At 43.3% G+C, this 27,230-nt stretch overlaps 1 protein-coding gene across 6 annotated transcripts in view; it reads right to left on the bottom strand.

Moving 5' to 3' along the window:
* LOC129698871 (mitogen-activated protein kinase kinase kinase 13-like) overlaps window positions 1-27,230 on the bottom strand; it is a 158,280-nt gene that overhangs the window by 51,472 nt on the left and 79,578 nt on the right. For all 6 annotated transcript variants that reach the window (XM_055638227.1, XM_055638228.1, XM_055638230.1 and 3 more), the window contains one exon: window positions 3,229-3,854. In XM_055638227.1, coding sequence (XP_055494202.1) covers window positions 3,229-3,781 — 553 coding nt within the window. In that variant the 5' untranslated portion in view covers window positions 3,782-3,854. The remainder of the gene's footprint in view (window positions 1-3,228; window positions 3,855-27,230) is intronic.

Genomic DNA, 27,230 nt, shown 5'->3' with positions numbered 1-27,230 from the left:
GTGGACAAAGAGGAGGGAGAAAGGATTTCCCCCTAATGATACATTTAACTGGACTGTATGGAATAACAGGGGGACTGTCGAGAGCACACTGACATACGGCATCACTTCCTGGTTCGGGAGCTGCAAGGCGTACGAACGGCACCAACTGGACAGGATAGTGAAGACCGCAAGCAGGATTATTGGTGCTCCACTCCCCTTCCTGCTGGACATATACAAGAAGAGATGTATCAACAGAGCCATCTCCATCATCAAAGACCCTTACCACCCATCGCATGACATTTTCTCCATCCTGCCTTCTGGAAAGAGGTACAGGAGCATTAGCTGCAAAACCAGCAGGATGCTCCTCAGCTTCTTCCCACAGGCTATAAGACTGTTAAAGTCCCACTTTTTGCCCCCTGCCAAGTATGTGAGCACACAAACCCCCACATTGCAGCAGAGCAAGTGTTGTGCCGCTGAGCGGTCGGAGTGGCTGTTTAATGTTTAGTAGAGTGTTAATTCAAATGTTCTTGACATGTAACTTTAATTTTATCTGTATTTATTTTTTAATGCAAACTGTGTATGGACACTGGTAGAGCAACGGTTTTTTGGTTTCCTCTGAGGGATGCGGATTTCTCCCTGAAATTACAATAAAGATTTACAATATGGAATATCTTGCAGGAGTGTTACAAGTTAAGGAGAAGTTTGGTTTTAAGGATATTGGGTAATCTCAGTTTATGTACAGGCGTAAGGAAGCAAGGAAGAGTGTATCTGTCCGTAAAGGGTAGAGCAAATGAGGAACAAAAACATGAAGTAGAGGGGCCTCAGAATAACAGCTATAAACAGAAACCACAGAATCTCGAGACAAAACACAAACCCATGGTCATGATTATATTCCACCACCTTATGCCCGTCCTTCAACAGAACAGGTGAAGGTTTCTAAAACTAAAACTTACTCATAAGACAAGGATGAGGATTATGACAATAACTGGATGATTGGGTTCCCATATACTACTCTACTCCCCCCCCCGCACCTCCGCATCAGCGCGCAAACTGTTCCGCAGACTCCATCTCTACAGCAGCACATTCCTCCACTTCCTCACAAAGATTGAAGACATGTAGCCACAAATCTAATCAACGAGATAGTAGCAGTGAAGCGTCAGCTCAGCCTGATGTACAAGCACCAACGTGGGTCCTCAGAGAGATAGGGAGATCCTGTTGCAATTTACAGACCCTGGCCACCCTCAGAGCTGACAGCCTATAGTTGATGACAAAGATGATGTTGAAAAATGTATTGATGAATGAGACGTCATAAACCTGTAGTTCTTCTAGTGTGGACTTGTGCCTCAGTTTGTTATCATTATGGACTATGTCTTAATGTGCTGCGTACGTTGTGGCACATTGTACACCTAACTTGGTCGTTTGGATTCAGAACTGGCTTATTCATAGAAGTCAGAGGGTTGTGGTGAAGGTAGATATTCTGAATGGAGATCAGTGAACAGTGGAGTTCTGCAGGGATCTGTGTTGGGACCTCTGCTGTTTGTGATTTATATAAATGACCTAGACATAAATGTAGATGGGTAAGAAGGAACTGCAGATGCTGGTTTAAACCAAAGACACAAAAAGCTGGAGATCACCCATTCCTTCTCTCCAGAAGTGCTGCCTGGCCCGCTGAGTTACTCCAGATAAATGTAGATGGGTTGGTGAGTAGGTTTTGCTGATGACACCAAAATTGTTGGAGTCGTAGACAGTGAGGAAAGCTGTCACATGACACAGCTGCAGAAATGGTTTGAGAAATAACCCAAGCAAGTGTGAGGTGTGGCACTTTAGGGAGGTTGTGGAGGCTATGGAGAGGCCGCAGACAAGGTTACCGTAATGCTGCCTGAATTAGAGGATTTCAGCTATAGGGAGAGGTTGGATAGACATGGATGTTTTCTCTGGAACGTCGCAGGTTGAGGGGAAACTTGATAGAAGTATATAAGATTATGAGACCCATAGATATGGTAGACAGTCAGAACCTTTTTCCTAGGGTAGAGATATCCAACACTAGAGGACATAGCTATAAGATGAGAGGCCGAAATGTTTAATGGAATAATGTGAAGTAAGTTTTTTTTACACAGAGAGTAGAGGGGGCCTGGAAAACAATGCCAGGGATGATGGTGAAGAAGAAAAAAGAGTGGGGTGGGGTGTGGCGGAGGAGAGGTGATGATCAGATAGAAGAAGTGAAAGGAACTGGATGATGAGGACAAGAGGAGTGAAAAAAAGGCATGGGGGGATGGAAGCTGGGTAGATGAGAAGGAGAGGGAGGTGTCACCTGAAATTGGAGAATTTAATGTTCATGCTGTTGGGTTGTAGGCTACCCTAGTGAAATATGAGGTGCTATTCTTCCAGTTTGATTGTGGCCTCGCTCTGGCAGTGGAGATGTTTGAGGACAGACAAGTTGGTATGGGTATGGGTATGGGTATGGAATGTGAATTGAATTGGTGAGCAACCTGTAGAACAGCTGGTTCTGACGGACCCAGCACAAGTGTTCAGCAAAGTGGTCACGTCAGCTACCCTTGGTCTCACCGATGTAGAGGAGGCCACTGATAAATAAATGCAGGCAGATGGGATTGGTATAGGTGAATAAAGGGGTTGGCATTCATGTGGTCAGCTGAGGGGCCCGTTTCAGTGCTGTGCGACTGAGTGTGTAAAAGGGGGCCCAGTGTGTTTAAAAGTCAAGTCAAGTTTATTTGTCACATACACATACGAGATGTGCAGTGAAATGAAAGTGGCAATGCTCGCGGACTTTTGTGCAAAAGACAAGCAACAAAACAACCAAACAAATTATAAACACAATCATAACACACATATTCTTTTACATAATAATGGAAGGAAAACGTTCTGTAGAGTTAGTCCCTGGTGAGATAGGCGTTTACAGTCCGAATTGCCTCTGGGAAGGAACATGGAAACGAGGCCTCAGTGAGTTTCGAGGAAGCATGGGAAACAGAACTTGGTGAGCTTAATGGAAATGTGGGAAACAGAACAAGGTGCGTTTATAGGCAGTGCTGGAAACACGACCCGATGTATTTGTGGGAATGGCAGTATTCAGCCCATCGATGCCATGGGGAAGCTGAGGTTCAGAATTTTACTGCAAATTGTACAAGGCAGACTGTACAAGGTCCATTGGAAGAAAACTTACAGGTGAAAAGTCAATGAAAACACAGTTTACCAGCATGAGACAAGTGAGTGTTAGTAACTGATGGCACTAACCTTGCTGTTGCAGTTTATACTCCGTGGAGTAGGCTTTTCCTATGATGTTCCACACTGGCCTTAAGCAGCCAAATAGCCCCTCCAGGAATCCGCCTGATCCAGTGCCCGAACCTGAACCAGAACGGTTATAATGCATCTTCATCTCATCCGGTCTGCTGTGATCACCATCGTTGCCACCCCCCCGATTCCCGTTCCCATTCCCATCCTCGGCAGCTTGGGTGGGCCCAGATTCCTCATGTTCCCTCAGTTGCAGCACACTGTTCTCAAACTGGTCCCGGGAGTCCTCGCTGAGGCTGGCAAGCACGGTGACAGTGACGGGGTGGTTGGAATTGGAGCAGTGGCTATTGTCCGCCTGGGGTGGCCCCCTCTCCTGCAGGTTGTCCAGGATCTCGGGCGGTGAGTAGGCCGGCTTGTGGTCCACATCTCTGACCGGCAGCTTGGCCCGTTGCCCCGAGGTCCCCAGCTCTTCCTTCAGGTTCTGGTTGATGAGGTTAGAGGGGGGTGACCAGATCAGGCCCTCCTGCGGACTGGCCATTACACTGTGTGTGTGCATGAGGCAGACGGCCAGGGGCGGTTTTCAATTCAATCCCAGGACACAACCAAATGACGAGGCCAGGCAACCAAACCTTCAAGAAAGAAGAAACAGTATGTGAATAGCCGGCCACTATGCTAGTTGCACTGCTCTCCTATCTGAATCACAAGGTCATATCATAAGATCATAAGTAATAGGAGTAGAATTGGGCCATTCAGCCCATCAAGTCTACTCCACTATTCACCCATGGCTGATCTATCTCCCTCTTCTAATCCCATTCTCCTGCCTTATCCCCATAACCTCAGACCGAGATCCATCTATCTCAGCCTTCATTGTCACAGATGTAAGACCTCGTCTATTCCTAGGTAATGTAAGGATCCCACGTTAACATGTTAAAGAGAAAATGACATTTTGATCAATGTGCATTCTTTAATGAACTTCAGGAAAAGTGTCCCCACGGATGGATAGAATGGTTTTGGGTGAGATGTTCGCCATGCATTGAGAAAAGAAGCAATGCAAGATTCTAACCCATGCTGGAAGTGTTTGATGGACAACAGATTTTAATTCTGTGTTTACACCATGCTGAACATTCCCTGCAAGTGTGCAATGGGACAGCGCAATGGTAACTTTGCAGTATTTACTTGTTCAGCTCTTGTAGTTTGGATGACAGAAAATAGGGCTATTTCTGTGAATTTACATTACCTACTTTGAATGTTACAAGAGCTAACTGAGCATCATTCAGAACACCTAATTTTTCTGTCAGTAAAAGGCAGTTCTCAAGTAATGCAACACATTATATAGCTCTTTGCAGTACCACTTGCCTTGCTTTGTGCAAAGCCTCCCCCAATATCTTCCCTGATGACTTATTATTGAATCTTGGGACCATTTACCTGTTTTTTCTCAATTCCACTCCTTTCAGCATTATTACACTGCCAAATGAGGAAACTTAGCACAGTAATTCCTTCACAACTGTGACTGCATCATGAGCATACTTCAAGGGCTCTAATGCACTTTGGAGGGACTGTAGTCTTTGCACTTGGTAGATGCATATTGTGAATTTAAAAGCCGCTGGACCTTCTGTGAGCTTCTCTAGTCACTCCCACTTGCCTGCCATCTGTCCGCAGTCTCTTTTTCTCTTTCACCCTCCCCTGCGGTGTTGGTGATTTCTCCAACTCCAGGAGGTAAAGCAGTGATTGCACAAACAATAATGACTGTCTGATTACAGCACGTGAATAATACAACAGTTAATCCTTTACTAGCAGGCATCAATTGACACGAGAAAATTGCAGATCTGGTAAAAGCTCTCTCAAGTGAGATCTATCCCCACTTGTCAGCCAGTGTAATGGCACCTCCCCAGATATGGTGTTACTGTAATTACACCCAGCACACTCACAGCAATAACAAACCACCCAAGGTCTCCAGGTTTTGATTAAACCTTGGTGTATCTTGGCCAATACCATCTTAAGGAACAATACCTCATCTTCCATCTACACAGGTTGCAACTTTCAAGACTTGACCATGAAAGTTACAACTTTGATTAAGTCACTTTCTCAGTCTGTATCAATGTCCATTTCTGCACAAGTCATCCCATTGAGATTTTGCTTCAGTTTTTCTCTCTCATGTAGTTTGATGTACTGGGCCAATCCTACAGCCCTGCTATTTGCAAGACATCATGTTTCTTTGTCTGTATTATTTCCCTCTAACTGCTTCCATTAATCCATTTCACCAAAGTACCTCTGCAACGTATCTCCATGGCAACCAAGGCTTCATCCTGTCACAGAAAATCGCATTGTTTTAGAACAGATATAGCATAGAGTTTAAAGGTACACAAAATTACTGGAGAAACTCAGCGGGTGCAGCAGCATCTATGGAGCGAAGGAAATAGGCGACGTTTCGGGCCAAAACCCTTCTTCAGACTGATGAGGGGGTGGGGGGGAGAAGGAAGGAAAAAGGGAGGAGAAAGAGCCCTAGGGCGGGGGGATGGGAGGAGACAGCTCGAGGGTTAAGGAAGGGGAGGAGACAGCAAGGGCTAGCAAAATTGGGAGAATTCAACGTTCATGCCATCAGGACGCAAGCTGCCCAGGCGGAATATGAGGTGCTGTTCCTCCAATTTCCGGTGTTGCTCACTCTGGCAATGGAGGAGACCCAGGACAGAGAGGTCGGATTGAGAATGGGAGGGGGAGTTGCAGTGCTGAGCCACCGGGAGTTCAGGTAGGTTATTGCGGACTGAGCGGAGGTGTTCGGCGAAACGATCACCCAACCTCCACTTAGTCTCCCCGATGTAAATCAGCTGACATCTAGAGCAGCGGATGCAGTAGATGAGGTTGGAGGAGATGCAGGTGAACCTTTGTCGCACCTGGAATGACTGCTTGGGACCTTGAAAGGAGTCGAGGGGAGAGGTGAAGGGACAGGTGTTGCATTTTTTGCGGTTGCAACGGAAAGTGCCCGGGGAGGGGGTGGTACGGGAAGGAAGGGAAGAATTGACAAGGGAGTTGCGGAGGGAGCGGTCTTTGCGGAAGGCAGACATAGGGGGAGATGGGAAGATGTGGCGAGTGGTGGGGTCACGTTGGAGGTGGTGGAAATGGCGGAGGATTATGTGTTGTATTTGCCGGCTGGTGCATAGAGTTTAGTTTAGTTTATTATTGTAACTTGTACCAAGTTGCAGTGAAAAGCTTTCTGTTTAATGCTAGCCAGTCAAAAACACTGTACATGATTACCATCCACAGTGTTCAGATATGGGCCCTTCAGCCCAGCTCATCCACGCTGACTATTTTGACCATCTACATTAATCCCATTTCCTGACATTAGGTCTGCATCTTCTCATGCTTTGCCTATTTATGTGCTTGTCTCAGTGTCTCAGAAACAGTGGTCGTATTTGATTCCAACACCTCTTGGGCATCACCCTCATGATACCCGCAATGGAATAAATACTTGGTCCTCTGTCCCAATTTCCAGTTTTGTCCTCATCTTTTCTGAACTCTTGCTGTGCTCAGTTTCATTGTGTTTCTCTTACATCTCACCCCAAGTGACTATGTACCACACTACACATCTGGGGTGGTACCATAACCAAACTTTCCACAGTCCTCAACATGCTATCTATCCTTTGCATTCTGTCAGGAGGAGAAAGAGCCTGAACAAATACACAGCAATAAAGGTAAATTTCCTTTTACTTTTTCGGTGACTATCTGGGGCAGCTCGGGTATCATTTCATACGACACCAAAGACGATATGGTTTGGCATAGCAAGTTCAACATTATTTCGAGTCAGAGGGGTATCCAGAGCAACAGCTACAACATAACAACATCCAATGGAGCACACCTACAGCAACACATCAGCCACACATTGTAACAGGAAAAAGAAGAAAACACAAGAGACTACAGATGCTGGAAAACTCAAGCAAAAAAACAAACATTTGCTGCAGGAACTCAATGGGTTAAGCAGCATCAATAAAGAAGAGTAAGGTGGCATGTCCTCAATGACAACCCACTGGCGGCACTATTGTCTGTGGTGATGAAGTGCTTTGAGAGGTTGATTAGGGCACATATCAACACCTACCTCAACAAGAACCTGGACCCACTACAATATGCCTACTGCCACTATAGATCAATGGAGGATGCAATCTTGTTGGTTCTCCACTCTACACTGGACCACTTGGGAAATAAAAACACACATGTCAGGCTGTTGTTCATGGATTACAGCTCGGCATTCAACACCATCATCTCCTCCACACTTGTCACCAAGCTCTGGCTACTGGCTCTCTGCAAGTCCGTTTGCAACTGAATCCTCGACTTCCTCTTCAATAGAATACAATCGGTACCAATTGGCAACAACTTTTCCACCTCCATAATCATCATCATGGAGGCACATCAAGGCTGTGTGCTCAGTCCCCTTCTCTATTCACTCTATACCAATGACTGTGTAGCTGAACACAGTTCTAACGCTATCTTTAAATTCGCCAACGATACCACCGTTGTTGGACAAATGACGGATAACGATGAGAGTGTAGGAGGGAGATCTATCGTCTAACTGAATGGTGTCAGAACAACAACTTTGCTCTCAACTTCAATAAAATCACACAACTGATTGTTGACTTTAGAAGAGAAAGGCCGCGGATCTACAAATCTGTCTTCATCTATAGTTCAATGATGTGGAGCGTCAACAACTTCAAGTTCCTGGGCATATTTATGAATATGTGTCCTGGACACACAACATTGGCGCAATCATGAAGAAATCCCACGAATGCCTCAACTTCTTTAGACGATTGAGAAGATTTGGTATGTCAATAAACACTTTCTATTTCTCCAGGCAGAGAGCTCGGCAACTCGAACACCCAGAAACGAAGGAGATTACACAAGGTGGGGAACACTGCCTGGTCCATCACAGGGACTGACCTCCGCACCATCAAATGCATTTACAGGAGATGCTGCCTCAAAAGGGCAGCTAGCATCATCAAGGACTTTCACCACCCTGGCCTTATTCCACTACTGTTATCGGGAAGAAGGTATAGGAGCCTGAAAACTGTAACATCCAGGTCAGGAACAGCTTCATTCCAAACATCATTGTATCGAACACTACAAACTACAACTACAACTAAACTCTTGCACTAGGGACTCAGAACATTGTTTTTTTTTCTCCCCAAAATACAGTTTTTTAATGTATTTATTTATTTATTATTCAATTTATTTAACTTCTTTAAATGTTTGTTAATTATATATCTATTGAGTTCTGTGTTCACAACCCTATTGTGCTGCTACAAGTAAAGATTTCATTGTTCTGTTGTGATACATATGATAATAAAACAGTCTTGAGGAAAAATGTATGCATGATGTTTCGGGCCGGGTCTATCCTTCAGACTGATGGAGTAGAGGGGAGATAGCAGGTAGATAGAGGTGATGGGAAGGGATGGGACCAGAGCTGGTGAGCGATAGGTGGATTCAGTTGAGGAGGGGTTTTGAATGGCAAATGAGTCAGGTGAGAAGTGAAGGGTGGAGATATTGCAAACTGCAGGTGCTGGAATCTTTTGCAAAAAAACAAGTGCTGGAGGAACTCAGCGAGTCAGGAAATGGACAGACGACATTTCCGTCATGCCCTTTTTCAAACTGATCAGAGGGGTGGAGAGATTAACCAAGGCTGGAGGTGTTAAGTGGAGAATATTAAAAGGTTTCAAATTCAAATATTAAATTTAAGCTAGTTTGCTCCTTTATAATACGTGGTCATTGACCTGAAATATGAGCATCTCCAGAATTTTCTGTTTTTATTTCAGATTTATAGTGTCTGCAGCCTTCCCAGCCATCAAAAGCAGTTTCTGACTACCGACCTTCCAGACTCATCTTAATATCCTGCAAACCAATCAAACTATTCCTTCAGTTGGCTTTGCAAAGGACACAACCATGGCTTTGTAATATTTCATTTTACTCTTGGAATCCAGATATCATTCTGATGAATCAATGGCAAGTGTGGTTTCTACAACTTTAGCATAACTTTGGCCTGCGTGAACTTCAGTCCATATAATAGCTAAATTCTGGCATGTCTTTGCTTGGATTTATATCAGTACAATATACACCCATGTTGGTTCAATGATCCAGATGCATGGATCACAAAGCTACTTTGGCCGTCAACAGCTTCCAATGTTTCACCATTTAGAAAGTATCGTGTTCTGTCCTAATCTGGGTCCAAAGTTTTCTTTTCATTTACGCACATTCAAATCACTTTGCCAGCTTTGCCCATTCAATTAATCAATTATTATTTTTCATTTTAACACTTCTATCCATAATGCTTACAATGCCATCGATCCGTTTCATTTGCAAACTCAATTAAGTGGCTTTCAGTCACATAATTCTCGCAAGCTGTAAATACGGTGCCCTACTCGTAGCTCCAAACATGCAAAATTAATCATATTCTGCCCATTATCTCTACTCTCATTCAGCCAATATTGCAACCACGTCACCAAGTTGTCTGGCTCAGTTTTGTTTTTGACTGTAAATTGCCTTGGAATATATTACCATGTTAAAAATGCTATGTAATGTTGAGTGTTGTTATTCATATGGACGACGTCAGAAAAGTTAGCAATATTCTAAAGTCCTTCTAGGATCAGGTTTTACTTGCTGCTTTAGTGATGTACCAGTGGAAGCTGATGCTTAACAGGGAAGCCCCATAACTCCCTCCATCACTCGGCATCACCTCCATCCACACTGATTCCACTATCACTGACAGAGACGAGTGGGGTGGGAAAAGGAGTGGAGGGGAGGTTTGCATGGAATGAGAGCATGGTAAACACATCATTCCTTTCAACTATTTAGTCCCTAAATTCTGCAATTCTCTCCCTAAATGTCTCCACTTGTCTCATTCAAGACACTCATTAATTCTTCCTCCTTGACCAAGTTTTAGTCACGTCCTAATAACTGTGCATTAGCTCGACACCCAAGAACAGGAGTCGATCTAGACACTCTCTAAATTATTCATTCACCAACTCCAATTTAATTAACTCCAACTGGGTCTAATGAAAAAATTGCAACTTCCAATATAATTTACACAAACCTGTAGGAGACATTAAGGCAAACAAAGAGCTCCATTCTGCCATGTAATCTCATGTATAATTGGACACTTGAGACACAAAACATTAATAAACTGATAAGACAGCAGAGATCCATGGATTAATTCAAAATGACAGAGGTGGACTGTGAAGGGGGAGATTGGTCTTGTGAATGGGTTGTGAGCTCATCTCTCGTGTCTTTGAAAGCACTCTAAAGGTTTAGGATATGGGAAACACAGTGATGATGACCTTGGTGCAGGAAAGCGGAGGGGCGGCAGCGGTAGACAATAGATGGCGTGTTTGCGGTGCTGCAACAGGTTGAGGTGTCAGTGGACCCCAAAGAAGTCAGGAACCCCAAAGTCGTCGGACGCCCGTAGATTGAGTGCCGCCTGCAGCTGCTGGACGGAGCGACGGTGGAAAGTCGCAACAACAGCACCGGGCCAGGCCAACCCTTACATCACCGATCCAGTGCCATCACCAGGACAACGCACCTGACTGGAGCTCTTTCACTGACACCGACAATCATGTTGAGTTCCGCCTAAATTGGCCAAAACCCAGTTTGCCAATATTCCTGGTGTAGTCCAGACCTTCTCAGAGTAAAAGACTACTCATCTGGGGACTGCTGGGAATAAAATATTTGGTAATACCCAGATGATGTGTTTTTCTATATTTTGTTTGAAGAGTTTTTTCAGATATTAATAGTATACGAGATTGGGAAAGTCTGTTTGACTGACGGGTCAAATCCCATCCAGTTATGCTGATTCTACATATTTGCTTTGAATTATTTGACAAGGGGATGCATCACACATGAATCAATGGCAGGAGGCTGGGGACCAGTGGAGCAGTGGGAGGCAGGAGCTTGAGAGATAAATTCACCCAGAGTCAACAAACTTTGCCCAAACTGCCTGTGATGTTTATGTGCCACGCCCTTCTACTGTGATCTTACAAGATATTGCTATATTCACATCTTTCATGAGCCAACAGTGCTATAAGGCAAGCATCTTCTCACCACGAGTGGTAAATCTCTGGAGTTTTCTATCCCACAGGGTTGTGGAGGCTAGACCAGTGTTTTCGCTTTAAGATAAAGTAAGTGAAATTTTGAGAGATCAGGAAACTGAGGATTATGGCGAACTGGTGCAGAAGAAGAGATGTTGTAGAGAGATACAGCACAGACACCGACCCTTAGGGCCACCTAGACCATGTTCATAAGGTCATAAGTGATAGTAGTAGAATTAGGCCATTCGTCCCATCAAGTCTACGCCGCCATTCAATCATGGCTGATCTATCTCTCCCTCCTCACCCAATTCTCCCCATAACCTGACCCCTGTACTAACCAAGAATCTATCTATCTCTGCCTTAAATATATTTACTGACTTGGCCTCCACAGCCTTCTCTGGCAAAGAATTCCACAAAGGCACACGTTGACTATCAATCAACCATTGACACAAATTCTATATTAATCTCAAACTCCCTAAATGTGTGTTATGTCATTTACAGTTTATTAAGGCAAGCAGTTTTCACTGCAATCAGATCAATCCAAGTGGAACCTTTAAATTAAATAGACCCACCATGCAATGGACTTTAGAGGTTGAAAACTCACTCAATACATGTCATACACTGTCGACCTGGATGGGAGAGCAAAGGATCGCAGCTATTGAGAGTGATGAGATTTCTGGGGACATCAAGTGACCATGTGACTGCGTTGATGGTCAAGTCTGAGAAGCGCATGATTAACTGCGGTTAAGTCTGATGTGCAGACTCAAGAAAGAAGGAAGAAAAGATAGTGCCTGCACATTTAGTTGTCAGTAAAAAGTCCGAGCTGAGTCACTGCCATAATGGACGACTGCACAAAATGGCACCCAGTCCCACTGCAGCTGTAGAAGATAATTTGGCCAATAGCCCTGAAGTTTGAACATCAAATTAATGGCTCTTCTTCAGGGCAAATAAACTAATTGAGATAGAGGATGAGGATGGAGTCTCTCTAGTGGCAGTATGTAGTAAGGTTGCATATTGCTTGCTCCCTTAACTTTTAAACCTTTTTTACCACTCTTTCAATATTACTTGATTTCAAGACACGGAATATCTTTATTTAAAAAGTGTTGAGAACACTTTTATACATTTCAACCTTACAAAGGGTGGAGACAAAAGGTAAAAAAGGTTCTCCAAGGAAGGATCGTGGTGAAGGTATGGCGTCTGATCCCAGTACTTTAGAAGCAATAGCGAAACTGAGTGATAAACTGGATAAAAGATTCTGCGGCTTGGAAGCAATGATGAAAGAAGTTGGAAACAAGCTGGAAGAAGTTGAAAACAAGCTGAGTTACAAGCCAAGTCTCGCGAACAGAAGGAACAAATTGCTAATTTGCTAACCCTAGGTCAGGAAAGAGATGCGACGATTACTGCATTGGAACAGAAAATGACCGAGAATTCCCAAGCACTCGAACATTACAAGATTAAAAATATGGAATTGGTAAATAGAAGCCGTCGGCAGAATCTGCGCATTGTTGGTTTGCCTGAAGGTCGGGAAGGTGACAATGCTATTAAATATGTTTCTAGAATTCTAAAGGAGATTTTCGGCACCGAGCAGTTTGGATATCTGCCGATTTTGGATAGTGCAATTTATAGGTTGGGAAAAAACCCGGTCCCGGAGACAAACCGAGACATTTGATTGTTCAGTTCCACTTTTTGCAGATGAAGGAAAATACCCACCGATCAGCAAGAAGATTGGACATGATCGAATTCCAAGACTGCAAGTTTTGTATTTTACCTGACTATAGACTGCCTTTCTATAAGGTAATTTCTGAGTTATTTAAGAAGCATCTACGCCCTGCCCTGATCCATCCAGCCAGATTGTGAATACAACTCTCTGATGGTACCATTCAGTTCTTCAACAACCCGCAAGATGCTTCCTGCTTTCTGGAGGATTATCAGGATCCCGCATAAACTTTATATTGTTTTCTTTGCCGGTACCTCCTGAACTTATAGTTTATTGATTAGTTTATACATTGCTCCCGGCATCGCTGTGACTGGAGGTGGACAGTGTTCACTGGGTTCCCCCCCCCCCCACCCCCCGAGCTGCGACGAGGAGCTGCTAAGAGCCGGTTGAGATATAATCCAAGATCTTGAGTTCTAATTTGACAACATTCTTGGATGTTTATTACGATTTTATATTTTAGTTATCCTTTTCTTTAATTGTTTGATTTTGTAAATGATTAAGAATTTAACCTGATGAGTTATTTCTTATTATTTTTCAGAACTTTAACATGATGGTATTATACTTTAACTTTTGTTAAGATATTGTTTTTTATTTTAATGACCCGCTTTTGGGTTTTAAGAATAAGGAGTGACATTGTTGAACCCTCGGTTAAATTTGATAGGATTTGGGGAAGCTTTATTCAACATTTTCACACAATATAAATTGTCCCCTCTCCAGCCGTTATAATAATTTTTTACCTTTATACGGTGGGATGGATTTGAAGACAAACAGGGTCTAAACTGTTGAATTTTTTTTTGCAGCCCAGATTCTGTTTTGCTTTGTTTTGCTTACTTTAGTTTAGTTTAGTTTTTTTTCTTTTTATCTTTTTTTTTATACATACAAGTTCTCTTTTAACCGTTTATCTATATTTACATAGAGATTGGGAGGTCTAGACCCAATATGTATTTTGACACTGGATTTATATTTAGGTTACATTTGTTGTTAATTTAATCCTGATCCCTATGTATTAATATCACTGTTCTGGTTTTTTTTGAAAAATTAATAAAAAGATTTATAAAGAAAGAAAGAAAAGAAAGAGGATGAGGATGAGGATGAAAATCAATCAATCAATCAATCAACCTTTATTGTCATCTTGCAAGCAACAGTTGTACAGTGCAAAATGAAAAGACGTTTCCCAGGGAATAGCGGAGCATCGCATATGAAATTTAAAACATTTCACACATAATAACACTAAAAACAATCCAGTCCCTGATGGAACAGTATAATATAATAAATAGTTAAAAGCAGGTAAAACACGTTAAAATACAATAAACCAATCATAAAAATGTCCGGGGCAGCAGATTTGAGTGGCCAGTGCCAGTTATTAAAGTGTCCGTGCCAGCCGCAGAATCAAGTGACTGTGAGTACAGAGTGACTGTTTAGCAGCCTCACAGCCTGTGGTAGGAAGCTGTTTAGCAGTCTTGTAGTCCAGGCTTTGATGCTTCGATATCTCTTGGCTGATGGCAGAAGATCCAGGTGTATGTGGAGGGGGTGCAGTTTGTCCTTAGCAATTCTCTGAGCTTTTTTCAGACGGCGGCTCTGGAACAGTTCTTGTACCGAGGGTAGGGAGACGCCAATGATCCTCTCTGCTCCCCTCACTACCCTCTGCAGAGCCTTCCTGTCCGAGCAGTTGCAGGTGGAGTACCACGTATTTATGCAGTACGTGAGTACAGACTCCACCGTACCCCTGTAGAAAGTTCTGAGGATGTTGGTGGGGAGTGAGGCCTGTTTTAGTTTCCTCAGGAAGTGCAGTCGCTGATGGGCCCATTTGACGGTCCCAGTGGTGTTCCTGGACCAGGTGAGGCTGTCTGTAATCTGCACACCGAGGAACTTTATGCTCTCCACTCTCTCCACTGCAGTGCCACTGATGTTGAGGGGTGTATGCTTTGGCTGCGCCTTCCTGAAGTCGACAACCATCTCCTTCGTTTTGTCGACATTTAATTCTAGATTATTTTTGCCGCATCAGTCCACTAGTTGTTTTACTTCCTCCCTGTACATTGATTCGTCATCTCCGCTGATGAGTCCCACCACTGTTGTGTCATCTGCGAATTTTATGATCTTATTGTCCCTGAATCTGGCAGCACAGTCATGTGTGAGCAATGTGAACAACAGCGGGCTGAGCACACAGCCTTGAGGGGAGCCGGTGCTCAGCGTGATCGAGCCTAAGTGTTCTTGCCAACACGGACTGACTGCGGTTTCTCTGTCAGAAAGTCCAAAATATTTGGAATGCGGCATAAACAAACAAAAGGAATCATCATGTGAATAGAAACACGGGCCAATATAACAGAGACAAACTTAGCAATACATCATCAGTCAATCAACGTCCTATGTAATAGAGAAAGTGCAAAATTATTTCAACTACGACCTAGAGATCATGCACAGTTGCAGGTTTGGAGATCACATTCAAACATCATGAGAGACAAATAGGAATTATCCAGCTATTCTGAAAATGTCTCTAACACAATACAACCTCAGTGAATGCTTGGTTTGTGAGCTGCAGGCTGTAATTGTAAGCAGATTATCTGATGAGTACACCTACTCAGAGTTACTAAGCATGTTAGATCTCCTGCTCAAACAGGCATGCATGGTAGCTGGGTCCACAGAAATGATTTCTGAAAATGCAAGGAGCTTCAGCGATACAGAACATAACATGATGCGTGAAGAGATGGGTATGTAGAAACTCTCACAACTTCTGAGAAGTATCTGGTAATTCGCTTGAAACGCCAAGGCACAGAAGAATACAGGGCAAATGCAGCTACATGGAATAAGTACTATCGTCTGCATGGGCATGGTGGGAAGAACATCCTGTTTCTATGCTGTATGGTTCAATAAATACTGTATAGACCATCAACAAACGCAGTAACAGAAGCTCCAACTTGGACTCATGTGGTCCAAAAAGTGGGGGTGCAAGGCTCCTCCTGTGCTGGGAATCACTAAACATAATGGTGTCAGTTCAGAGCAGCAAGATACTTCAATTGTAAAAAGCAAGCACACGGTGAATCTGAATGCAGGGCTAAATGTGCGGCAAAGCAAAGTAGCAGCAGTCATCCTGTGTCCCAATGCACGACTTAAAATAACTCCAAAATTAACAACCGGTCATATAACACCAAAGGGCGGCACGGTGGCGCAGTGGAAGAACTGCTGCCTTACATCGTTGCAGTGCGAGTTCAAACCTGACTATGGGTGCTGTCTGTACGGAGTTTGTACGTTCTCCCTGTGACCAAGTGCGTTTTCTCCGAGATCTTCGGCTTCCTCCCACACTCCAAAAGTTTGTAGGTTAATTGGCTTGTGTTTGTATACTCGGTATAAGTGTAAATTGTCCCTAGTGTGTGTAGGATAGTGTTAATGTGCGGGGATCGCTGGTCGGCACAGACTCGGTGGGCCGAAGGGCCGGTTTCCATGCTGTATCCCTAAACTAAACTAAAGGATCAACAATCCAAGGAATGTATTTTAAATAAAGCATATGCCATTAGCAGTATTTTTAAAATAGTAGTTGCAAATTTAAAGATTAATAATCAAGATGTTAATAGGAATATTGACACAGCTGCTAACTGCTGCAGCCTGGGAAGGGTACACAGTGACCAGATGGTGCCATGAGCAAGAAGCATATTATAGTTGTGAACATATTCTGTCCAGGCCGTAGGAACATTGCAACAAATGAACGTGTTATCCTCCATAATGGGCAAAAGGCAAGGTCACTCAATGTAGCAGCTGATTAGGGGAAAATTAGCTAAAAAAAGTTGAGTGGATTGGAAAATCATGCTTAGCATGTATACACCATTACCATGTTTAAAGAAGCTTCTGGCATCATGAAGAAATGTTGTAAGCCTTGTGTATGGGCATTTAAAGTTACCACACTCACACACAGCATGGAAACAGGCCATTTGGCCCAGTACGTCCCTGCTGGGTATTAAGTAACCATCGATACCAGAGTCTTCCATGCCATTTTAAAAGTTCATCTAAATACTTCTTAAATGCTGTGAGGGTACCTGTCATGAATATTTATAAAAGCTAAACGCAGACCAATCTAGTGTAAAGCTAGGCTGTGTTTTATATGCTGAAAGCCATGCAGAAGAACTAAAAAAACTGGAGCAACATGGAATATTGGTGAAAATGTTGCAGGATGATTAAGTGACACCCATCACCGCTGTATATGGACTGTCCAGCTCCAGAAGCATCATAGGGAATTTCAGTTTGAAGAAGAGTCCCGACCTGAAATATCGCCTGCCCATTCCCTACACAGATGCTGTCTGAACATAGAGAAGTACAGCACAGGAATAGAGAAGTACAGTCAGAGTCAATTTAATAGTCATTTGGACCCCTGGAGGTCCAAACGAAATGCCGTTTCTGCAGCCATACATTACATACAAATAGACCCCAGACACAACAATAATTACATTTAACATAAACATCCATCACATAGCTGTGATGGAAGGCCAAATAAACTTATCTCTCCACTGCACTCTCCCCCCCCCCATGTCAGAGTCAAAGTCATAGCCCCCGGCTGGCGATGGCGATTGTCCCGCGGCCATTAAAGCCACGCCGGGTGGTGCGAGGTCGCACACCGGGTCTTGATGTTGGAGCCCCCGGTGTGCGCTCGCAGAGTCCGCGGCCCATTCCAGCCGCGCGGGGCAGTGGTGTCAGGCCCCGCTCCAGGAGCTCTTCGACCCCGCAACTCGGGCGGGAGAAGTCGCCGTTGCAGGAGCCCTGAGAAGCGGTCTCCTTCCAAGGAGCCGTGGGCTCCCGGCGCCGCCGTCCACAGACCTGTAGAGAGCCTCCGACTCTCCGGTAGCAGCAGCAGCAGCAGCAGCAGCAACAGCAACAGCAACAGCATCAGCAGCAGCAGCGCTCCTCCACCGCTCCGGACCCGGCCAGCTCCGCGACGGCAACGGTGAGTCGGCACCTGAGTCCCCGGTCTCTTCCTGTTGGAGGCCGCTCCTCGTTGCGGCCTCAACGACAATGGAAACCCGACGAGAAAAGGTCGGGTCTCCAGTGCAGGGAGAGATTCACAAAGTTTCCCCCCCCCCTCCCCCACCCCACCCCCACCCCCCCCACACACACACCCCGACATAAAATAACAAACACTACATAAAAACACAGACAAAAATAATAAAAACGCGGACAGGCTGCAGAGGCCGCTGCTGGCCAGAGCCGCGCCGCCTATAGCACAGGAATAGGCCCTTTGGGACACAATGTCTATGCCGGATATGATGCCAAGTTAAACTAATCTCATCTGCCAGCACATCATCCATATCCCTCTATGCCCTGCATATCCACATGACTACTTAAAAGCCTCTTAAACTACACTATAGTATCTGCCTCCACCACCATCCTGACAGCGCATTCCAGGCACCCACCATCCCCTCTGTAAAAAGACTTGCCCCATATATCTTTAAACCTTCCCCTAATAACCTTAAAGCTATGCCCTTTACTTTATCAGACTCAGAACAGCTTCTTTCCCTCTGTTATCAGACCTGAAAAGTCCATCCATAAGCTAAGCTCCAGTCCTGATTCTCCAACCTACCTCATTGAGGATTTGGACTTTTTCTCTGGAACTGTTACGATACATTGCTGAGAACTATATTCTAGACTCTGTATCTTTCTCATCGCTCTACCTTTTGTACATGAGTTTAGCTTGATTGTATTCATGCATATAATTATCTGATTCCATTGGATAGCGTGCAAACAAAGCTGTTCACTGTACATCAGCACACGTGATAATAATAAACCTAAACCTATGCCTCTCATAATTTTATGTATTTCTATCGGGTCTCCCCTCAACCTCTGGCGTCCTAGAGAAAACAATCCAAGTTCATCTAACCTATCCTTGTATCTAAAACATGCTAATCCAAGCAGCATTCTCGTAAACCTCTTCTGCATACTCTCCAAAGCCTTCCTGTAATGGGGCGACAAGAACTGGATGCAATACTGCAAATGAGGCCTAACCAACCTTATAGAGCTGCATCATGATTTCCCGAATCTTATACCTGGTGTAATGGCAGTTTCTATACCTTCTCAAAGTCCAGCTTCGATAGCCATTACTTCTCGAGAATATGATGGAGCTATAGTTTACACACTCACCAAACCCTTATGATAGCAAAACCAAATTCTCCAGACGTTGCTTCTTGATGAATTGGTCTTTATTGAAGTAATACATAACAAAGAAATAACTCATAACTTTCCGTTATCAATAGCTGTTCCTTTCATGGCATATAAATCAGTGTGATTTATAAGCATATTATAATAGTGTGGCGTCTCCTGTCTCATGTGATTGTGAGATTGGGATAAAAACTGTTAGCCTTCACTTCCTTCGAGACAAACTAAAACTCAAATTATGAGTCTGCACTAGTCTCCTCCAAAGTAGACTCACCCCTCCACGTATCAAATCCCACCTACAAGCATACATACAGATAAGAATTACAAATATTAGACATGGCTATAATATACTGACTTAAGCTTCATGGCTCCTACACTTAGTGAACTGCTGAGTTTCTCTAACATTTTTTGTTTACTTTTAGTAGAGCGGTGAACTATATTTTCTGCCCATATTTATGCACCTAATTTGCAAGGGATCAGGTATTTCTTAAGATAGATCTGCCTCTTATGTAGATTTAAAAAAAGGCAATGTAATTTGAAATGTATTTTTGCTTCGGCTGTCCCTCGAGGTTGAAGCTTCCATTGTAGTTCTGTGGTTTCTGAGGCTGACAGATCATTCTGGAAGGCTTTGGATCCCATGTTTTGAAAGGATGCAAGGAGGGAATAGAGGTATCCAAATCCAATAAACTCCTGACAAATGCTTGGAAGACAGCACAATGACAACAATGACTGCTTTTTGCAGCCAACACAATGTTTCATCAGTTTAAAAAGATCCGTGGGATCTGTGGCAATTGGGAACATTTGCTTAGTGACAGGGGACAAAGGGTGATGGGGCCAGAGATAGACATAAAGTGCTAGAGTAACTCAACGGGTCAGGCAGCATCTCTGGAGAAAAACGATGGGTGACGTTTCGGGTTGGGACCCTTCTTCAGATGATGGTGCCTGTATTTTCTGTATTTAAAATCCTGATAAGTGGTGTAGCACAGTGATCGATACTGGGACACTTGCAGTTTGTTACATAGAGTAATCATTTGGTTATGAATGTACCGAGTGTCATTTGTAAATTTGCAGATGATACAAAACAGTGGTGTTGTTGATAGTGAGGAGGATAGTTGTAGGCTACAGGATGACATTGAACAGATGGCAAGGTGGGTTGTGCAATGGAAGATGGAATTTAATCCAATACTTGAAAGCTTTTGTACTTTTGGGGACTAATAAGACCCCATATGCACAATGACATGTGGGACCATTGGAAATAAATGAAGAACAGAGGAACCTTGGTGTACAGATCCAAGGATCTCTAAAAATGGCAGAATAGATAGATAAGGCCGTGAAGAAGGTACCATTAATGCCTTCATTAGCCAAGCCACAGTATTTTAGAGCAGCAGGAATATGATACAACTTTATTTTTTTTAATGGTTTGGTCACAGCAGGAATACTGTGTACATCTCCGGTCACCACACTGCAGGGTGGACACGTTTGCTTGTATCACAATCAATGATTATACACCCTAGGAAAACAAACTTTAAGAGTTTTGGTTTCCGGGTTATATTCCTGCCAGGAGCATCTTTATTTAAAGCAGTTGGATGATGATACCACCAACATTGGATGAAAATGGGAACACAGTAGGGAGATTGATAATCTGGCTGTAGTAGTGCTAGGAAAAAAAACTATTTTGCTCTCAACATTAACAAGACCAAACAGCTGATTGTTGACTTTAGGAAGGGAAAGATAAGGTACCATGCATCCGTCTTCACTGGCAGAGCAGCGATGGAATGTGTCAACAACTTCAAGTTTCTGAGCGTGTACATCTCTGATAGTCTGACCTGTGCAGCACAATGATGCAATCAGAAAGAATGCTTGCAAATGCCTCTCCTTCCGACATATTCAGCATGTTACCGAATACACTCCCAACGGAGTTGAGAGTGAATACGCTCCCGACACGGGTGAACGGAGATCATACCGACTGGTTGCATCGTGGCCTGGTTTGGACATTCACAGACTGAGGAACAAAGGGGGCTGCAGACATCGCCTAGTCCATCATGGGCACTGACCTCCGCACCGTTGAAGGGAACTACATGCAGCACTTCCTCAAAAGCCTGCTAATATCATCAAGCCCCACTACCCAGACCATATTCTCATCTCGTTGCTACAATTGAGAAGGTGGTACAGGAGCCAGAGAAACATTTCCTCCAGGTTTAAGAACAGTTTCCTTCTGTTGATATGCAAAACACCATCACATTTTTGCACTTCCGTTCACGGCCCTAACCACAACCATTCCTCAGCATTGAACCATTACCGACTTCACATCACTATTGATACTTAATGTATTTTGGTTTTTGCACTATCATGGTCTGGTTTACTTGGAATCATTAATAATTGGTTGTATATTTATTGTTATTGTTGCATCTAATGTGCCTGTAAATCTGCAGTAAGTAATACTATAATTGTTCCAGTTCACATTTGGTGCTTAAAACAAATAAACACTCAAACTCTTGATGAGCACATCTTACAACCTTCCAAAAACACGAGTGCTATTGTAACTGGATAACGTTAATATGTTGTTTTTTTCTGTATGATCTGTAGAAGTGGGTAGGTTGGCAGAGAACGAAGTGGTTCAAATTATCAACTGTCATCGCCTGGTCAACTTAAATATTCCGACTAAATTTAGGGCAATGAATTCCCAATTTGCTGTGCGATAGAGTCATACAGCTTGGGGACAGGCCTTTCCACCCAGTTTGCCCATGCTAATAAATGTGCTCCACCTACACTCGTCCCACCTGCCTGCATTGGCCCATATCCCTCTAACCCTTTCCTATCCATGTACCTGTATAAACATATTTTAAACATTGTTATAGTTTCTGCCTCAACCACTGTACATCTTCCAGCAGGTAATTCTATACACCCCCCACTTTCTGTGTCCAAAAGATGCCCCTTAGATTCCTATTAAATCTTTCCTCTCTCACCTTAAACCTGTATCTTCTGGTTCTTGATTCCCCAACTCTGGGTAAAAGTGTGCCGCTACCCCAATTCTATCTAATCCCTTCATTATCGGGTACACTTCTATAGAATTATCTCTTATCCTCCTACAGGAATACCTCTCATGCTCTCAAGGAATACAGTCCTATCCTGCCCAACCTCTCCCTATAGCTCAGGTCCTCAAGTCCTGGCAACATCTTTTGCAAATCTTCTCTGCACTGTTTCCGGTTAACACCATGTTTCCTATAGCAGGGTGACTAAAACTTAACACAATACTCCAACTGTGGCCTCACCAACACCCTGTACAGCTGTAACATAACATCCCAACTTTTATACTCAATACCCTGACTAATGAAGGTCAATATGCCAAAAGCCTTCTTGACCACCCTATCTACCTGTCACACCACTTTGAAGAATCTATGTATCCAGATCCCTCTGCTCTACAAGTCTCCAGAGTCCTGCCATTTACTGTGAAGGTATTGCCCTGGCTAGACTTCCCAAAATGAAATACCTCACATTTAACTGCATTAAATTCCATTAGCCGTTACTCTGCCCTCTTGCCCAACTGATCATGATCCTGCTGTAACCTTTGCTAACGATCTTTGCTGTCTATATTACCACTCACTTTAGTGTCAGCTGCAAACTTACTATCATGCTTTGTACATCCTCATCCAAATCGTTTCTATAAACTATAAACTGCAATGGACCTAGCACCGATGCTTGAGGCACACCATTAGTCACAGACCTCCAGTCCGAAAAACAATTTTCCACCATCACCTTTTACTTCCTTCCGTGAAGCCAATTTTCTATCCAGTCGGCTAGCTGTCCTTGGATCCCATGCGATCTAACCTTCCAGAACAGCCGATCATGCGGAACCTTGTCGAATATCTTGCTGAAATCCATATAAACAACATCATCAACCTTTCAAAAAACTCAATCAGCTCATGAGAGACAATCTCTCAAGTACAAAACCATGCTGAATATCCCTAATCAGCACCTGTCTATCTAAATGTTCTATCTCACCCTTAGAATACTCTCTAGTAATTTTCCGAATGCAGATGTTAGGCTCGATGTGTCATTCAAAGTTTCAGATCATTATTTTGGCATTGGTTTTGGATTATCTGGAACACATTGGGTAAAGTCCACTCGTCTCCAAGCTGACAGTGAACAATTAATGCAGCCAATAAATAGCTCACAGAAGCACAGACAGGAAGTGATCGTTCAGACATCTTTAGCCAGGTGCACAATCTGCTTTGTCAAAGAATCTTCTTATTTATTTAACCTCCTCAGGGAAATGACTCAGGGTAGTTGAGTAAAGCATGAGAATGTTCCACATTCCATGTCAACTCCTGCTTTGCTACATTCCAGAAAACATCGTCATCTGTGGAAGCTGTGACTATTTCTGAATATCAATCCTGTTTTGTGGCAAATAGGTCTTCTATTAAGCATTTAACCAAGAAGCACTTTCCTTTCGCACAGAAATGATGTTTATTAAAGTCCTGCTAGTGCACATACCAATCAATTCCCATTTTGGTAGGTTATTATAATCTATCATTCCCGCAGCATGTTTGAGATTAAGTAAAGCTCTCTCGACACTGTCACATCAAAAACTACCAGGGCAGGGAGAGCAGGATATATAAATGTATATGTAGAACGCAAGAGATTCAAGCCCATCTTTGATTATTTCAAGAGGCTGCTCTTTAAGTTCGCTACATTTCAGCGCGATGAATTGTTTTTTGAGGAAGATTCTATGGGTACCCAGAGCAGAAAGTTGGGGTGGAGAGGGGTTGGTCAGGGGACCTCACCATTAGTTTGCTCCTGAGCCTGGCTACAGTGTCCAGTAACAGGTCATTGGATAGCCATCCCACTCTCTATCAGCCCGTTATCCTATCCAAGATTATATTTGTGCCCACAATTGAGCCCAGGAATAGTGGGCACTGCAGAGTACATTCTGGATATCAAAGATAAAGATTTACTAGAATGTTGCCGGGGTTTCAGCAACTAAGTTACAGAGAAAGGTTGAACAAGTTAGGGCTTTATTCTTTGGAGCGCAGAAGGTTAAGGGGGGACTTGATAGAGGTTTTTAAAATGATGAGAGGGATAGACAGAGTTGACGTGGAAAAGCTTTTCCCACTGAGAGTAGGGAAGATTCAAACAAGGGGACATGACTTGAGAATTAAGGGACTGAAGTTTAGGGGTAACATGAGGGGGAACTTCTTTACTCAGAGAGTGGTAGCTGTGTGGAATGAGCTTCCAGTGAAGGTGGTGGAGGCAGGTTCTTTTTTTATCATTTAAAAATAAATTGGATAGTTATATGGATGGGAAGGGAATGGAGGGTTATGGTCTGAGCACAGGTATATGGGACTAGGGGAGATTATGTGTTCGGCACGGACTAGAAGGGTCGAGATGGCCTGTTTCCGTGCTGTCATTGTTATATGGTTATTATATGGTTATATAATATTTGAACTGCTTTGCTGGTCATGTTTTAATTAAAAAAGAAAAATGGGATATACACAGACATATAGTAAAGCATCTTATGTACTGTGTTGTCACACACTCTCAGGGAAGGGGCAGCACAGGTTAGAAACATAGTGAATCTCCCTTAACACAGTGCCATCAAACAGTGCGGGCAGGGACAGCATGAGTTAAAGATAGAATGAAACGTCCTCTCCACTGTCACGTCACACACTCCCACAGCAGAAACTTTAGGGTGATACCAAAAGATAAAGATTAGATACTGCATAAAGCTTTGTCTACCATCACACACTCACTGGGCAGGGGTAAAACTTTGTCCATTCTGTTCCTTCACAAGTGCCAGGAGAGCATGGGATAGATACAGAGAAAGGTTTCTTCTGTACTGTGCCAAGGCTGGTAGAGAAACTGCTAGATACAATATACAGCTCTCCCTACATTACCAGAACTAACTCTCCTCTCACAGCAAAACTAACAAACAGAGTTTCCATAATCAAAATCATCCATTTTCCACTTTTAGATACCGACTAACCTTCTGAGCACTTGCTGTATTTTCTGCTCTGTTTTCGAATTCACGAACCGTCTGGTACGATGATGAATCACAAATGGAGATTCTTAAAATTCCACAATTTGCAAAACCTCACCCACAACCTACAATCAGCACAGATGCTTCATAGAATACCTTGCTCATTGATGGGGTATAAAGGTTATTCTCAATCATCAGGTGAACATGTTATCTCAGACTAACTTGGGTTTATGAGAAGATTTGCTGCAGAGGAGGAGGGGCCCGATATACACATGATTTCATTTTTTTCTCTTTATTCATAAGGTGAAAGTAAGAGGGAAGTTTCCATTCCAGGCAATCACAGTTCACCAAACACACCCAGCGCTCGAACAGTGTGGGGCAGAGTAAAGATCCCTTTCTACTCTCTCGACAAAGGCTAACAGGACTTCAGCCATTTCTAAATGTGTGAATCAGATACAAGTTCCTGTTGTGGGCCTGATACAACATTGGTAGAGTTACATTTTCCAATTTTGTGAAAAAAAACTAACCCCCACCCCAACTCCCTCCAAAAGGCATTCTTTGCAGGGGTATCGGTATTGATTTATTATTGCCACATGTACTGAGATACAGTGAAGAAAATGCGTTGTGGTATCCAGGCAAATATGGGTATAATCAAACCACATCTGAGTACCACAGGTAGTGTGAAAAGAAAAAGCAAACAGTGCAGAATAATGTTGCAGTGTAGAGCAGATAAGAGCAGATAAATAAAACGTACAAGTCCCACAACCAGCTACACGAGGAAAACAGGCATATTTCAGTGTTTTTTTAATTTTTATAATTGATATATCAGTTGAAAACAAATGGCAGGCACGTAAAATTCATTTCGCCTGCAGAATTTAGGTTGCAGCTTTAAAATCTCCCCGTAAAATTATTGGATGAATTGTGGCAAAGTAACAATGACATGAGTGACTATGTGCAAGAAAATGAAACTTTTGCCTAAGAATTGTTTAGTCTGAGGAATTCCACTCCAGCGGTGCAATTCCCAGCAGGAATTTTGTGATCTCCGATATTGAATCAGCAACTAACAGCCCAAGTAACAATAAGCAATGGGACATGGAGACTGAATCCTTCCCGATTGGAAAATAGGTTCACTTCATCTCTCATGCACCTTTTGAATAATGTGCCGCCATGAATTTGCAATCCATTTTTTTTCCTTGAAAGGTGATCTTCATTTCCAACGAGCAGCAGTGGTTCGGCACCTGTACAACTATAAAATCATGGTGTGGAGACTTTGTGATAGCGCAGGTTCACCATGTATCTTGTAGAATGCTAAATGCATTTCGTTGTCTCTGTACTGTACACTGACAATGACAATTAAATTGAATCTGAATCTGAGAATCAGTGCACTGATACAGCAAATCAACGCGTGACTTAGTAGGTGTTTTGATTTAGTTGCACATAAACCACTGCCTGGACCAGAGATTGATGCTACACACCCAAAGAGCATTTTTAAATTAATCTATAATTAACAGATGATACCAAGTACTAATAGAAATCAAAAGGCACCCCGAACACAAAAGCAAAATAACAATTCAAAATTCAAACCCTAAGCCTGGGCTTAATGTGTTTTTTCCCACAATGTACTGTGAATACAGGTAGTTCTGCTATAACGAGATGGTTGCATTCTTAAGAAACCTTGCGTTATAGAAAATAATGTTATAAAAACATTTGTGTCAATGGGGAAAAAGAGGGTAGGGGCTAGAGAGTTTTAGACTTGCAAGAACAAAGATTTTTTGGCATTATTTTTTCAGAAATAAGTTCTTTACAATAGCTGTAAGTTTATTTTTGTTACTGCAAGCCAAAAATACTAAAGACTGCATGTTGCATTGTTTAATAATCATTGCACAAGAAGTAGTGGTGAGGCCGTGGTGGCAGGGAAGCCTCGTGATGATGGGGCCTCGGTAGCGGTGAATCCTCGCGGCCGCGATACCTTGCAGGTTGACCCGCAGTCGACGGTCGATGAGAGCGTGGAGGACCCCTTTGAGGGTTGAGGGGAATAACAATGGAGGACCCAGCGTGGGGGTCACTGCCGTGAGGGAGGTGGGGGAAGAACAATGGACAATTGGAGAGGGGG

This window comes from Leucoraja erinacea, chromosome 7, assembly GCF_028641065.1.
Source record: "Leucoraja erinacea ecotype New England chromosome 7, Leri_hhj_1, whole genome shotgun sequence".
Classification (NCBI taxonomy): Eukaryota; Metazoa; Chordata; class Chondrichthyes; order Rajiformes; family Rajidae; genus Leucoraja; species Leucoraja erinaceus.
This window is presented reverse-complemented; position numbering and strand designations above follow the sequence as displayed.